This window comes from Mustela nivalis (genome assembly GCF_964662115.1).
Source record: "Mustela nivalis genome assembly, chromosome: 5".
In the NCBI taxonomy this organism is placed as follows: domain Eukaryota; kingdom Metazoa; phylum Chordata; class Mammalia; order Carnivora; family Mustelidae; genus Mustela; species Mustela nivalis.
The window spans coordinates 101,036,622-101,051,973 of record NC_139024.1 but is presented as its reverse complement, the minus strand read 5'-3'; the positions used below and the strand labels follow the sequence as shown (position 1 = coordinate 101,051,973).

The 15,352-nt window shown below is 38.3% G+C and overlaps 1 protein-coding gene across 5 annotated transcripts in view; it reads left to right on the top strand.

The window, feature by feature from the left end:
- COL21A1 (collagen type XXI alpha 1 chain) overlaps positions 1-15,352 on the top strand; it is a 176,888-nt gene that overhangs the window by 91,413 nt on the left and 70,123 nt on the right. For 4 of the 5 annotated variants that reach the window (XM_082731232.1, XM_082731230.1, XM_082731233.1 and 1 more), the window contains 3 exons: positions 474-536; positions 12,310-12,363; positions 12,455-12,508. In XM_082731232.1, the coding sequence (XP_082587358.1) occupies positions 474-536; positions 12,310-12,363; positions 12,455-12,508 (171 nt within the window). The remainder of the gene's footprint in view (positions 1-473; positions 537-12,309; positions 12,364-12,454; positions 12,509-15,352) is intronic. The other variant, XM_082731234.1, reaches the window with a different exon arrangement.

The window sequence follows — 15,352 nt, the reverse complement described above, 5'->3', positions numbered from 1 at the left end:
AAATAAATAATTGCAAATCAAATTATTACATCATAGGTCATTGATATCTATAGTGTAATACTGAGAATAGAATTAAGTCTAAATAGAATTATGAAAGAAATATGGCTATCATTGAGACCATATTGCTATGACACTTCAGCTTGTTCAGAATTCTAAAAATGTATCCTGACATAAATATTGGCATTTTACATTGGTGAAGAGTACTTTAGTTGTTATACCTGGTGTGATCATAGAAATAAATCACTGAAAAATTTATGTAATAAAAAGCCTTTTTTTGGTAAAGTCAGCATTTAAAATATGCCATTGTTTTTCTAACCTTGTTTTGAGATGTCTGTTGTTGTTCTTCTTATTTTTAAAAAATATACAAAGATCTACAAATCATGGAATTGGCTTGAACCTTGAAGGTCTCTGACAGCAACAGTGTGGTTGGTTGTTTTGTACTGAGAAGTTTTTTTCTTTTTTTCCCTTTCTAGGGTGAACCTGGACAGCCTGGGAACCCTGGCTACCCTGGACAATCTGGTCAAGATGGTAAGCCTGTGAGTACTGAAAGCTTAGTCATCTCCAGTACTGGGATTATGGTGTCAAAGTTGAAATTGCACTGGGCAAAGTTATACAGGCAAGAATGACTTTAAGATTACCATAATAAGGAGAGAGATTGAACTCCACCACTGAAACAGAAATGGAGCTAGTGGAAACGTCCTGGCGGACTTGGGTGGTTGATCAATGGGATGGAGCAAATTGAGTCATCCTGAGTTTGACACATGTTGTCGTCTGTGATTAGGCCATCTGTCTTTGCTAATTGGCGCTCATGACAGATAGGGCACTACCAACCCACAGAGCCTGGAAGGTCTGGGTACTTATTTTTCTGGATGTTTTTTCAAAGGGATGGCTCCTAGATCCTGGAGAAAGACATACCCTTCTAGTTGTAAAACTAACAAGCTTTTAAAAAGGTTTGCCACTCAAAGGGTCAGAGAAAGAATTTATAATTAGAAATTTTCTAGAGTAAATGTTCTAAGGGAAGGGAAATCAGGCACCTAGAATCAGGAAGAAGACTGTTTGAAGTTTAGTTAAGCAGAAGGGAACATTAAGCCTAGCTTGGTCAATAGAATCAGTGTTCTAGTCACTTAAAAGGTGAGTTACTCCAAAATTGCATACATCTTTGTTACATTTAAAGATTGTCCAGTGAGTATTGCTGAATAGCTAGGTTCAGAAATCTTTTACCTTTTCCCTTCATGTCTATGGAAGTTTTCAAAAAAATCTTTTTGAAAGATATTTCGTGAGGACATATATGCTTATAATCTGAACAAAAATAGTATCCTCTAAGTTTCAAGAGAACTTTAGGAACAGTTTTGAATTAAGGAAACATAAAGCACATACACTTTAGGGCTTTCTAGGTGAATATTTTCAGGTTAGCTCTCAACATGTTTATAACAGTAAATAAACATTAGGAGTTTGCCTTTAAATGCTAAATAATGGTCACCACAAAAGTATCTCCTAAGATATTTTTTTTCAAGAGAGAAAGTGGGGAGGGGCAGAGAGAGAGAGAATCTTAAGCAGGCTCCATGCCTAGTGTGGAGACAGATGCAGGGCTTGATCTCACAACTCTGGACTCATGACCTGAGGCAAAATCAAGAGTTGGATGCTTAACTGACTGAACACCCCAGGCACCACTAAGGAGTTTTCTTTATCATGAGACATTTAACCTCTTGCTATAAAATATGGAAAGGTTTGTATTCTGAGGCAGTAAAGTTTAAGGAATGAAGGAACCACAGACTAATGTTAAACCATCAGTACGCCAACCATCATGATACAGGAGCTTGTTAGTCCCTGAGACAGTGCAGTCTATGTGTGATGGCAGTACTTTTGGGAATTTGGGGATAGGAAGGGACTTGACCTGGGTTATGTTTTAGAAAGATACATATAAATATCAGAGAGTAGATTATGTAGGGCAAGAGTGGAAGCAGGTTATTTTAGGATTCTAAGGGAGAAGTAAAAGTGGCTTGGACTAGAGAGATATGAAAGGGAAAATCGTATTCTGGATTATTTTTTTAATGTAAAGCTGGCCAGAGTTAGCTGTCAAATTAGATGTGAGGCACGAGAGAAAGAGTCAGGGAAGACTCCGAGGATCTCTTTGTGAACAGCTTACTGAGCTAGACAGCAGTGAGCTAGACATCTCTGTGTGAACAGCTTACTGAGCTAGACAGAGTTTTACGAGTGTGAGCCCTTGTTGTCTCCTGGAGTGCCCCTAGTATCTCCTGGGATGCTAGAGAAAGGAATCTTGAGTTCAGGAATATGTTTGAGAATGAAAATACATAGTTGGGACTTCCTAAGTGTGTAGATCATACTATCTGAGCCACCAGAGTGAATGAGATCCTTTAGAGAGCAACCACAGAAAAGTGGAGAAGAGAAGGGGGCAGTGGACTGAACCTCAGGCTGTCTTCAGAGGAAAAAAGAGAAAAGGAGGGTGAGAATGCAGCCAAAAAAGCTGGGAAAGAAAGACCAGTGAAGTAGGAGGTAAACCAACAGAGAGCGGCATCCGTGAAGCCAGGTAAAGTACGCATTTCAAGAAGAGAGTGCTCAGTTGTGTCATTGTTGCCAAGACATTGAGAAAAATGAGCTCTATGCATAGACTACTGGATTTGCTTTATGGAGGTATTGAAGCCATTGACAAATGGGGTAGGGAGGGTGGGTACAAAAACCAGATTGAAATAGGTTCAAGGGAGAGTATGAGATAAAATGATGACTGTCAATATGCAAGCTTTTTTTGAGGGGTAGAATGTGGATCAGCTATATGGAGCAGTTGCATGGTTTGGATGTGGGATAAAAGGAGGGTCTTTTAAGAAATGGGAGATGTTATAACACGGTTTTATGATGGTGACAATGAGGCAGAAGGGAAAAAAATCAGTAATTTGGGAGATTAGGGGCATTTTCAGGAAGAAAATCCTTGGGCAGGTTGGAGGGCATTGGTATAATATGGACCTTTATGTGGGGTAAAAGGCCAAGCGGATAAGGGTGGAAGTGGCCAGGTAGTGATTTGCAGGAAAGAAGAAGAAAAATTTATTATCAGACTACTTCTATTTGAATTGAATGAAACAAATAGGTTCTAAACTAACATCTCCTCTTTGCCTTTATCTTTAACTTCCTGTTCCTGCCAGCATTTTCCTCGTGGTTTCTTATATCTCATCCTTTTCTCACTTTAACTTGAAGTGTCATGTGACTTGGTTAGACTCTCTCACTGCACCTGCACCTCCTTCCTCCCACTGAAGACACTGCCTGAGGCCCTGTGTGGGTTCTCCCCTAATCACTGTGGGTGGGAGGAGTTTTACGAGTGTGAGCCCTTGCCTGCCTGAAGACCTCCTCTGACAGCACTACTAAATTATTTAGGCTTTGGGTGTCTTGGAGGTGAAAAGTCTTGGGCAGTATATGGCAGTGAGTAGTGAGTAAGCCCTTCATAGGCCATTGGCTCTAATGTGCTTTTTTTTTTTTTCCTCCTTAAATATTTTGCCTGAACAAAGTACTGGAATTTAGTTGTAATAAGCCTGATATAATAATCATGGATATTACTTTATGACTTTTATTTCATCTATAATAGACTTGTTATCTCATCGTATTCACTACATATATATGTGTTTGTGTATATGATTTTACCTGTTGACATAGGTATAGCTTTGTAGTACCTGATATTAGATGTTAGATGTTATTAGGCATACCTGATGTGAGAGAAAGAGCAAAGAGAATGTCCACCTCCTAATCTTAACACCTGTGAATATGTTAGACTAGGAATTTTGCATATATGCTAAAATCGAGGATCTTGAGATACAGAAATTACTGTGTAGAAATTTATCTGAGTGGCCTGGTATAATCACAAGGATCCTTATAAGAGGGAGGCAGGAGCATCAGAGTCAGAGGAGGAGATGTAATGACAGAAGCAGAGATCAGGATGAGGTGACCATGAGCCAAGGAATGTCTGCAGTATCCAGAAGCTGGTAAAGGGAAAGAACACATCTTGTAGAACTTCCAGAAGGAATGCAGTCCCATTGACATCGTGAGTTTAGCTCCCTAAGGCTGTGTTGCCTTTCTGACCACCAGAATGTAAGTGTGTGTCGTTTTAAGCCATTATGTTTGGGATAATTTCTTACAGCAGCAATAAGAAACTGATTCATTAGTGCAAATCCCATTTACCCAAAGATATGATTTTTCCTAAGTGTCTCCCTTTCCCTCTTTCCTTTGTCTCTGTAGGAGATAGGAGGTTGGGTGGCCAGGCAGGAAAAGAAAATGAGTCTGGGAGCCAGAACAGCTGAGGGTCATTAGTGTGTGTCCAAGGCCAGTGCACAGCGGGAGTGGGAAGGTGTGGGTGGAGTCTCTGGCTGGCTATTGAAGCCATCTGGACCAGGGAAACTTGGATGGAACAATTCGAAGGGAATTCTGCTTTGTTTGGATTTGGTTCTGTGCAATCCCCTTCAATAAGCAGTTTGAATCTCTTTCACATTATAACCAGGCCAAGTCAACTGAAGCTTTAAATAGGAAATTATTCCATTCTGGAGAAATACTAATTTTCACAAGGAAAATGCCTTCAAACAAAATTAAAGAGCTAGTTTCAAATTCTTCCTGTCCTTTCTCATTTCTTTATCAGTGAAATGATTTCTAACAGCACTGTCTGAGAATATTACTGTTTTGCTATTATATCGTTATAGAGAGAGAGGCAGGGGAAATATTCATATATCCCGCAGGTAATTTGGAGAAAGTACTATTAGTAAAAGCATTGCACTGTTATGGCATTGATTTTTTTTTAAAGGCCATCTAGTATATGAAAACATATACTAGAACTATTTTATGATTTTGTAAAAGATTATATTTTTGTAGTGCTTATTTCTGTTTTCAGTCATTATTAATTAGTCTTCATGAACTAAATTACTTTTCTCAAACCAAAGGCCTCACTGGTTGTTAGCGAGATCAGGGGTTGTTTTGCCTTCTGCTTTGTTTTTAAAAATTGCTTTGTTTTCAAGGGTCTCAGTTTTTTTGTCTGGGAAATGAGAAGATGGTGCCGGATGAGGCCCATGTTCTCTCCAGTGCTAATTTTCTGATTCCATTAAAGCCATCATATTTGCTAAGGGAGAAAGGTAAGCTAGATTAAAACTGTCAGATTCTGGAGGTGAATTTTCATGTTATTGCCCTTAAGTGATTCTGGAAGACTGATACCACACTGCTATTGATAGGATAGATAGAAGTGTAGATTGGTCAGTGGGCCACACTCTGTGATGCAGTGACTCTCTTTGTTCCCACACCCCTTGGTGTACCCCGTCTAGTCTAGAGATTCCAGAAAGTGGCTAGCTTTCTCTGTGGATGGTTAAACCATACAAAAGTGGTAGTCAGTACAGATGGGAGAATTTCAAAGGTAGATGATTTTATCAAACACAAAGAGAGAGGGGTGGGGCAGGTTAGTAGGAGGTGAAGTTGGGTAGGTAAGAGGGAGAAAGGAAGGGAGATGGAGTAGAATTCTTTAGGCCATTGTGATGACTTTGGCTTTTGGTTGGAGTGAACTCAGAAGCCCCTGGAGGGTCTGAATTGAAGTGATGTAACTTTATTTTTTAAAAGATTACTCTGACTTCTTAGTTGAGAATAGATTTTAGGGCGATGAGGACAAAAACCAGAGAGATGAGTCCAGAAGCTCTTGAAATAATCCAGGAACAAGATGATTGCAGCTAGAATCAGGATGGTAAGTAGTGAGGTAAAGAAAACTGCTGACTTCCTGGGGGTATTTTGAAGTTAGATATGATAGGGTTTGATGATGTAATGCATGAGTTTATAGGAGAGGAGTCAAAGGAGACTCAGTGAGTTGTGGAAGGAAGAATAGAAAAACTTGGGCAAGGGAAATCAAGAGTTTGGTTTAGGATATGTTAAATTTTTGTCAGATGGCTAAGCAGAGAAATTTTTTTAAGATTTTTTTTTTTTTTTTAAAGTAATCTCTACACCCAATTTGGGACTCAAATCCACAATCCTAAGATTAAGAGTTGCATGCACCATTCACTGAGCCATCCCAGTGCCCCTGTTCAGGTAGAAATTTTAGGTGGTAGTTGAATATAGAAGTCTGACATTCAGGGTGAGTTCCTTTTTTATAAAGTGTCCTTTCTTGTCCTTTACCCATTTTCTATATGAGTGATAGTATTTTGAATGTTAATCAGTTGATTAGTAAGAGCTTCCTACACTAAAGGATTAAAAGAATTAATCCTTTGACATATATGTTGTAAATGTTTCTTCTAATTATTTATTTGGTTTATAGTTTTTAACTTGTAGCAATGTAAAATTTTCTTACAGTTAAATGCTTGGTTATTTTTTCTAGTGTTTTTTTTTTTTTTTCTTTTCTTTCTTTCTTTCTTTCTTTTTTTACTATTACTCTATTCATTTACTTTAATATGATTTTTAAGAATTTTTAATTCTCGATTTCACTTCTGAAATTTATTTTGGCATTTGGGGTGACATGAAGATCCAAACAGATTTGGCAAACTTGGAGAATGGCTACTCTAATATAGTGAAATTCGACCCAAATGAACGTATGGTTCTTACTTGTCTGGTACATGTTATTTAAGTTTAACATTGGTGAAAAGGGATCAGCATTTTTAATGGGCCTGCCTGAAGGGCTGATGCAATTTTTGGCATTGTTAGTAAATATATAACATCTATATTAAGCAAGATGACAGTCGTTCTTCTGAAGTGTTAGATTTGGTTTAGCCTGCTATACCTTAGGGATTTGTAGGACTTGGATTTCATTTAGAAGAGAGAAATGGGGACAAGAGTAAGAACTCAAAAGAATGTCTGTGGGGGGAGAATTGACTAAATCTTAGGTGTAAGCCAAGTGAAAGATGCTGTTTCAAAATGGTTGAGAATGATGGTAGAGAAAAAGAAGGGGAAGAAAACTAGAATTTAGGCTTGCAGAGTAAGCTTGACAGGAGGTGATTAATTAATAGTAGACCAATAGGACTCATGGGACAAGTTTTTATGTTTTTCTCCTTCAGACTCTTAACTGAATATGGTGCCAGTTGCGGACTCAACAGTTTAAGAGCTGTGGGGAGTTTGGGGCTGAGTGCCATGAAGATTAAGACCTGGAAAATGGGGTACATGAGGTTACAAGCCAAAGGAATGGCTGTTATTTAACTTGGAAAATAGAATTATAAGAGGTGGCTTAATGATGAAGTGTATGAAACATTTGTCTAGAGAAAACAGTTTCTACCTGAGCTCTCACTTCACCTCATTTTGGATTCCTTTAGCAGAAAGTTTCATTGTCTTATTGTCTCCCAGTACCATAAAACTTACACAAACGCACGCATACATCCCTCATGAGAGGCTCACTGGTAGACTGAAATATGGGCCATTTGCCTCAAATGAATTATCTTATACTTGGGCATTTTATCTTTTCTATAACAAAGTGTAATTTAAAACTTTCCTGTAAAGCTTTCATAGACAAAGCTTAGTTGACTAATTTTTTCCCCCAACCCTCCCCATGTGTAAATCTCATGTATGAATTTCTCCATGTTTTCCTCATGGGCCTCTTAAATAGACTACTTATTTTTTAAAATATAGTATAGATAGTATATATAATAATGGTGTGTGTGTAGATATTATATAGTACTATTTGTACATTAAATTCTTCAAGGAATTGTTCTGCACTGTGCTTCCTGAGTGTTCCTTTGTGCTTGTCATTCCAGAAAGCTTCCCTGTCTGCTCTTTGCCTCCCATAGTGTCTTTCTTAGAACTTAGCTCAGGTGTAAATTTACCTCTGTTACTGGGATCTATTATTAGTCAAGTAATTTGAGCAGTCAGTTCAGACACACACACTACTTGATTAACAGTTGGGTTAGGGGTAAATAAACTAGTTTCTATATTAGCTATACATGAAAAGACTGAGATTTAAGAATATTTTTGGGATTTGGTTGTGTAGGGCTATAAAGAGTGCCAATGGCAAGAAGAATCCACAGTGAACATTAAAAATATACACTGGATTTTGGTTACTTAGTTACCCTGGCTATGTATGAAGGGTATCTGTGGGAATTTTGGAAAACTTAAAAGAAAATTATGTAATAGAATAAATTTTGAATCACATTCTTAAATTTCAAAAAGAAGAGTGACATCCAAACTGATTTCTTTGGATTTTATAATCATTTTTAGAGTTTAGAATACTTAAAGGAAATCAATTACTTTATCTTCCTTGCTACTTAAGAAGATCTATATACTGAGGTTGGCAGGATAATTTATGGTCTGATTAGAATTGGGCTCAGAAGAGACTGTGACCCTTGCTCACAGGATAAGTTTTATTTCTTTAATTTCCATTTCAATGCTATACATCTTTCCTGGAGCATTGTAACTATGAATCATGGAGGAAAATTAAATTGATTCTGTATTCTTCAACCCTACAATTTGGCAGTGAGAATATTTTTTTCCTAAAAAATGACTCATTTACAAAGAAACTTTCTGTGAACATGGAAAAGACTTTACTGTCAGAAGTCTTGCACATGGGGGTAGGGTGGGTATTTGGATCTGCTAATAATTGCAAAATAGCAAAATCAGTGTTAGACAGTATTGATCAAAGATCATGTGAAAATGGCACTCCTACTGGAAAACACAGAAGCATGTGTATTAAGAAAAATAAAAACTCAGTAAGTTGTAAGGAAAGCTTATCATTTTTCCTGTTTCAGGGCATTTTTCTTGTTTAAGTGTACCCTGCTATGAGTCAGCCAGTGTTTAGTTTTTGCACCTCTTGGAAATTGTTCTGTGCTGTAATATTCCTCCCTATTAACCTTTATTTTCCTGATTTTTAGTCCAAAATTTGTTTTTCTGAATTTCATCCAGTTTCTTCTGGTGATTTGCCCTGGGATCCCCCAGCTTGGATGTGGTTTTGGTTTTTCTTTATTTTGTTGCTAATCATGCTTCCCCTAGCTTCTAAAAAAATCTTTGAATTTCTATATATAACTAAGTTTTCAAGAATGCATCTCATTGTAAGTTAAAAAAAAAAAAATCAACCTGGTTGATTGTGAGAAGCATTTATTACTACAGTTCTTCCAAAGACAAACAAATATGGCCTTTTTAAAGCACACTGAAGACTTGTTCACATATACGCCATTAGATCTATATGAATGTTGAAAAAGAGTTAAATCAAAATCTTGATGACTGGATCTGCCATTCCTCAGGTACTAATGGTGCCCATTAAGGCTACAGAATAAGAGTTTGCAGGAGAGTTCTCATGGTTTTGTACGAAAGTCATTGAGTCTGAAGAAGATACAAAGAAGCTCACATATGAGTTCCTAGCCTCTGACAGGCATTTTCACCTGTGACTCTCATTTGTTTGTTTTCAGAAGTGAAGTGGGCACTGTTATCCTGGTCTATGGTAAGAAACTGAGGCTTAACTAGGCAAAGTCACTTAGCCAAAATTCTGTAGAAAGTAAAGGGAGGAGCAAAAATTCAGCCCAGGGTCTTCCAATTTCAAAATTCATTGTCTTTCCACTTTATTGAGTTGCCTCCCAGGATTTGGGGATTTGATCACTCTGCCTGAGGTCACATTATGAGTCAGAGGTGAGCTGGGAACACAGTCTGGGGTATCTCCACGTTGCTTTAATCCATTGAAATGTGATGTGTCCTCTCTAACAAATGGATCATATTAACTTTGAAGAAGAGTACAGTTTTTGATCTTCTACAAAAGATGCATTTTGTGAACAAAGTAATAAAGCTGATATGACATTTGGCTTAACTTTTGAAAAATTGTGAAAAAGAACAATTCATTACAGTGAACTTTGCAGATGACCGGTCATTTTGGTAAATAGCCAATCTCCATGGTAACTTTCTTTTGAGGAATTAGATGAACATTCCTTTTCTTTGGGCACTCAGGATTCTAAGCAATTTAAAAGCCTTGCATTTTGTGCTTTGAAAGATCTCATTAATTATTCTAGAATCATAAGATAGTATCTACCATGAAGCATTTTCTGATAGAGGGTATTCCCATTGGCTCTGTCAACTTCCTAGCTGTCTATCTTTGGGCAAGTTACTTAATCTTATGTGATTAAGTAACTTCTCATCTGAAAATAGGGATAATATAGACCCTGCATTAGGGTGGTTGTGAGGGTTAAGTGAATTAATATATGTGAAGTACTTAATCTGGAACATGACAAATACTGTATAAATCATTGCTCTTATTATTTCTCCCAATTACAATAGCCTGTTGTGTATCATGTCAGACTATCAAGAGAGTGCCTACAGGGTTTCAAAGGACCCAGCGTCTTCCTAAGGGGTGGCAATTATAAGTAACCTAACTCCATTTGGGCAATATCCTAGCAGCGACAGAATTGCAATTTAATTCCAGACCTATCTGATCGCGAAGTGGTTGAAGGAAAGAGATTCAGTGGTTACTGGAGTCATAAAGATAAAAGGCTGAGCAAACCGTGTTGACTTTGATCTTGAGAACAGGAACCACATGGCATTACTAAAAGCTTCAGTTTGCTACTGGTAGCAGCAAAAACATAACCTGGTTCCTTGGGGAAAGAGATTTTTCTCAGTGCAGTGTGCATGACTCAAAGGTAAATTTGTCCAAAGTTTGATTAACAAAAAATTGCCGAATGCTCTGTTCAGTGTTGGAAATATAGAAATGAATTGGACTGGGTTTTTCCTATCAAAGGGACACCTAATCCCAGGACACAGAGACAGTGGCTGCCCAGAGACAGATTTTGGGTCTGAATACTGCAGGTGGTTTTGTATGGCGTGTGGTGTATGGAGGGATTCATTTTGAGACTCATTCACAGATGAAATAAAATTTTAACATTTGCAGTGGACTCAGGAGTATTTGTGTGAGAAATCCTGGAGAAAGGGTAATGATACACTCTGTGAAAAACTGAATGGGGTATGAAGGAAAGCATTGTAGTTGGTGCTGGAACTTATATAGTCTCTCATTTGGAGAGTAACTGGGAACATTTTACAGAATAAGAAATACGAGTGCGGGGGCGCCTGGGTGGCTCAGTCGGTTAAAGCCTCTGCCTTCGGCTCAGGTCATGATCCCGGAGTCCTGAGATTGAGCCCTGCGTCGGGCTCTCTGCTCAGCCGGGAGCCTGCTTCCTCCTCTCTCGTTATCTGCCTCTCTGCCTACTTGTGATCTCTCCCTGTCAAATAAATAAATAGAATCTTAAAAAAAAAAAAAAAAAAGAAATATGAGTGTAAAAGGAGAAAAACAATCTAGGACTGCTGTTGCGGAGACAAACACAATTATTGTTACTGGTGTTATTAGAGCTAGCAAAGAATAGTAAAAGAAGTATTTGAAAATGGGAGTGGGAAAGCAGGGAGTTGTGCTGTGTCTAAAATGACAGCTAAAAATGTGCTGACAAGCAAGTGGGTGAATACAAAAACCAGCCATAAATAGCCACATGGAAATTAAGCTTTTGGATTTAACAATGAAGATGTAATTGGAAACACTAACGAGATCTGTTTTATACGGCTGACAATAGAAAGCCATATCCAAGCAGTAAGATCTGAGACGGGGGGAATCTAAATAAGAGAGAGAAATGTATTTGCAGGTGCCAGGTGGTTCAAGTCAACTTGACATTGACCCTGAGTAACCTAGACAAATGTTCTGGGCCTGCAAGTTTGTTTGGGAGTTTAATTGCCATATGCTGAGTGAAGAATGAATAGCTTGCCTTGTCTGAAGAAGCCTTGCTATTGTACCACAGGTCCACTGTCTGGAGGGATTTGTAAGAAGCAGTGAAGTTGAAAGGGACCCTCACTTCAGCAGACAGCTCAGCATTGGGAGGTGGAGGAGACATGTCAAACCACACTCGTGGGGTTAACAGCAGCTGCTTTCCAAAAGGAGCAGTCCCAAAGGCTGTTATAGACTTACCCTGAAGAATAACATTTATCAAGTTTTAATTTATTCCAGAGATTAACTCAAATGGCCATTAATCTGGTAGTTTAAAAATGGATTACATTAGTGTAATCCTCCAATCTTGCATGTTTTTCTCTTGACTATGTTGAATATGTTTCTATGTGCAAAACATTTTTTTAGGAGCTGCGAATATTGGCTCTGTATTTGCATCCCAGAGCCTTCCTTGTCACTGAAACATATCTGGGTATTTTTATTAATCTGGAGATATTTAAGACCTTTTCCTAAAGACCGAAGATATTAATTCCACATTCAACATTTGAAACTTTGTTATTTTTGTTTCTTAAGCGGTCACCCAGTGAAGTCTTAAGTGTAAGACAGTCAAGGGTGAATCCTGAAACGGAAGACTGCTTTTTGTATGTTGAAATACTAATTATTTTGTGTTTGCTTTTCTTTAGGGATATCAGGGAGTTGCAGGATCACCAGGTGTCCCAGGATCTCCAGGAATACAAGTATGTGATTCATAGACACACACTAAAGAATCACCATTTCTAGTGAACCAAAAAACATAATTAACAGAATTTTATTCTGTGTTTGATTTAGGGAGTTCCAGGACCACCAGGTTACAAAGGAGAACCAGGGAGAGATGGTGAAAAGGTAAATGCATACAAACAAAAATGTGTCCAATTGGCTTTGGTTCACTCAAGGAAAACCAAGAATGTCACCTATGGTGACTCCCATTCAGTAGCATTCACCTTGGAGAATTCGAAGATTTGTGGGCTCATGGTCAGTGGTCATTGGCCAATAAAGCTCATAGCGGGGCTTTTATCACTAGATGAAATTGATTGTCACTGGATGACCACCGTGACACAGAACAGGTATTGACATTGCTCTGATGCTATGTTCTCTCCCTTGTGGATGAAATGTGTTCCTATTAGCCACGGGTAGCCCCATACCCATGTGTCCTTCTCCATAATGGATACTTTTCTGGCAGGTGGTCTATTGGCTTAGTCTTACTGTGCTTTTTCCTTAGGGCTTCAGTGGGTATATTTACTGCTGACTCTCCTTTTTCACAACTCTGAGATTTGGCAAGCTTCCTATTGAAGTACATCATCTTTAAATATGTTCAATATATCAGTACCTCCCCAAGGATCCAGAGCCATCAAGACCTACTGGCCCTGGTAGCTGGTCCACATCCAAGATGCCCAACTGTGTTTGCTCAGATCCCATGTTGATTTGTTAGCTTAAAGCACAGTTGTGTTTATAAGGTCTGTGAAGGCATTCTGGTGTTTGCTCCTGATAAAAGCCTGTACTAATTTTCTAATTAATCCTTGATAAATATTACCTTTTTAAGATAGTGTGCACCATTTTCACATCTGAGAAGTTCTGATCCTAACCTGTATCCATTTTAGGTTTTTGTGGCTGCTTACGTTGTTTGCAGAAAATTGTAGCTGGTAAAGTAATCTGGAAAGGTTGGATCTCTGGCAGATCTAATGATGTATCTGCCACTTTGAAGTTACTTGTTCTTGGGCAGGTTGCTTAATGTCTTTGAGTCTTATTTTTTTCATCGACACAATGGTGATTCCTTCATCGGTTTCTTGTGAAGGAGTCTTTTTTTAGCCACAGAGAAATCTGCCTATTTTAAATGATGGAGATACCTCTTGAGAGTTGATAGGGAGCTTGCTCCATATGCAGGAATGGCAGACGTCTTATATTTTCATGCTGTGGGGATGTTGAGAGAGATTGCCTGACCTCTGCCAGGTGAACTGGGGATGTCCCTGGGAGCATGAGGATATCTGTCCTGAGGAGACCATGTGTCAGACACCTCACCTAAATTCTAGTCTACGGGACCACTGCTCTTTTCTTTTTCTTTCTTTCTAAGATTTTATTCATTTATTGGAGAGAGAGTGTGCAGAGCAAGAAAGAGAGGAGAGGAGAGCATGAGCAGGGGGAGGCGCAGAGGAAGAGGGGGAAGCAGGCTCCCCCCTGCACAGGGAGACTGATGTGGGCATGCCAGGACCCTTGCATCTTGAGCCAAAGACAGGTACTTAACTCAGTGAGCCACCCAGGCACCCTGGATCACTGCTGTTTAACATTCTCACTTACCCTGATTGGGGGATGGCAGGGGTTTCATAAAAGTATGTGTATATGAGTGAATATATCTATGAATGGATGAATGAATACATTTATCTATTTTTCCCTTTTACTTGGGTTTTAGAGACCAGTTATAAAAAGGAGGGTTTTTATTCACCTTAAAAAGAATAAGAGTAAAGTGTCTCTTTGAAAGTAAAGGAATAACAGCAATTTGCTTAGTCACATCTTTAATTGCTCTCTTGTTTTGGGGTCATTGTACTCTCTCCAGAACAGAAGTGCCTGAGTTTTACAATGGCATACATTTTGTTGAATAAAATAAAGTGTATGTTTCTATGAAGGTCTCTGTTTTCAGTCTAGTTTCACCCAGAGTTGCTTTTTCTCGAAATTTGTTCTTAGTGCATAAAGTCTGATCTGGCAGGGTCACTGTGAGCCCAGAATCACTATGCGCTGTGCCATCTACATTTCCTCCTCACATTCCATGCGGCTTTAGAACGTTCCTTACCTGGATTGCAATCACTGAATAAGTTAGAGACGTTTCCTCAGTTCTTCCTCTAGGATATAGTTTCTTCAAATTCAGAAATAGGAGGGTTGAAAAGTAGACCCCTGAGGAGACTTTGACTTGGGGCAATGCAGGACATTTTTTCCAGGCATCACACAGTGGCCTCTCAGAGATGGTTCCACACGCTGTTCTCCATTAGGATCTTTTCCCAGAATCATTTCCATCTTGTGGATTTCTTCTGAACACTCCCATTGTAGGAGTTTCCACTTAAGATAATTAAAACTACATGCACTTTCTTGCTGACTTCAACATTTGTTCCTACATATCAGACAATAGAATGTGTATAGATTTCGCAGGTTCCCCCCCCTCCTGAATTTACAAAATCAAAAAGGAGCACTTATTCACCAAATGGTCTTCAGTTGGTAACTCATTTTATAATATGTTTTAAAGTTATTTGGAATTTAAGAAAAAGTACTTCAAAACACTTCTTCAGCTTTAAGGAAACCCATATATTTAAATCACTGAAAGAAATATATTTTGTTAAAATTTACTTAGGCTGAGTTGAATAACTGGCATGCATTTATGGGTTTTTGCGTTGATTATGAAACCTTTTTTATAGCAAATTCAATTCTGAACACATGGGAGGTAGTAATAATTTTTTTTTAGACTTTGTACAAATTTATCACTTGGTTTTTCTGGGATTAAGAAATAAAATACGCTAATATATCCAAGGTCTCATTATGGAGCAAACTACACATTTTGTTTAATTTCCTCATTAGATCATTTACCATTTAAATTGTTCCTTCAAGATCTGTTTCCCATTGTCTTTGGCATACATACAAGAGTATGATGTGATAAATGAGGCTTCCTCACTGAAGTAAATCCTTTATTTTCATTGTTGCACTTCT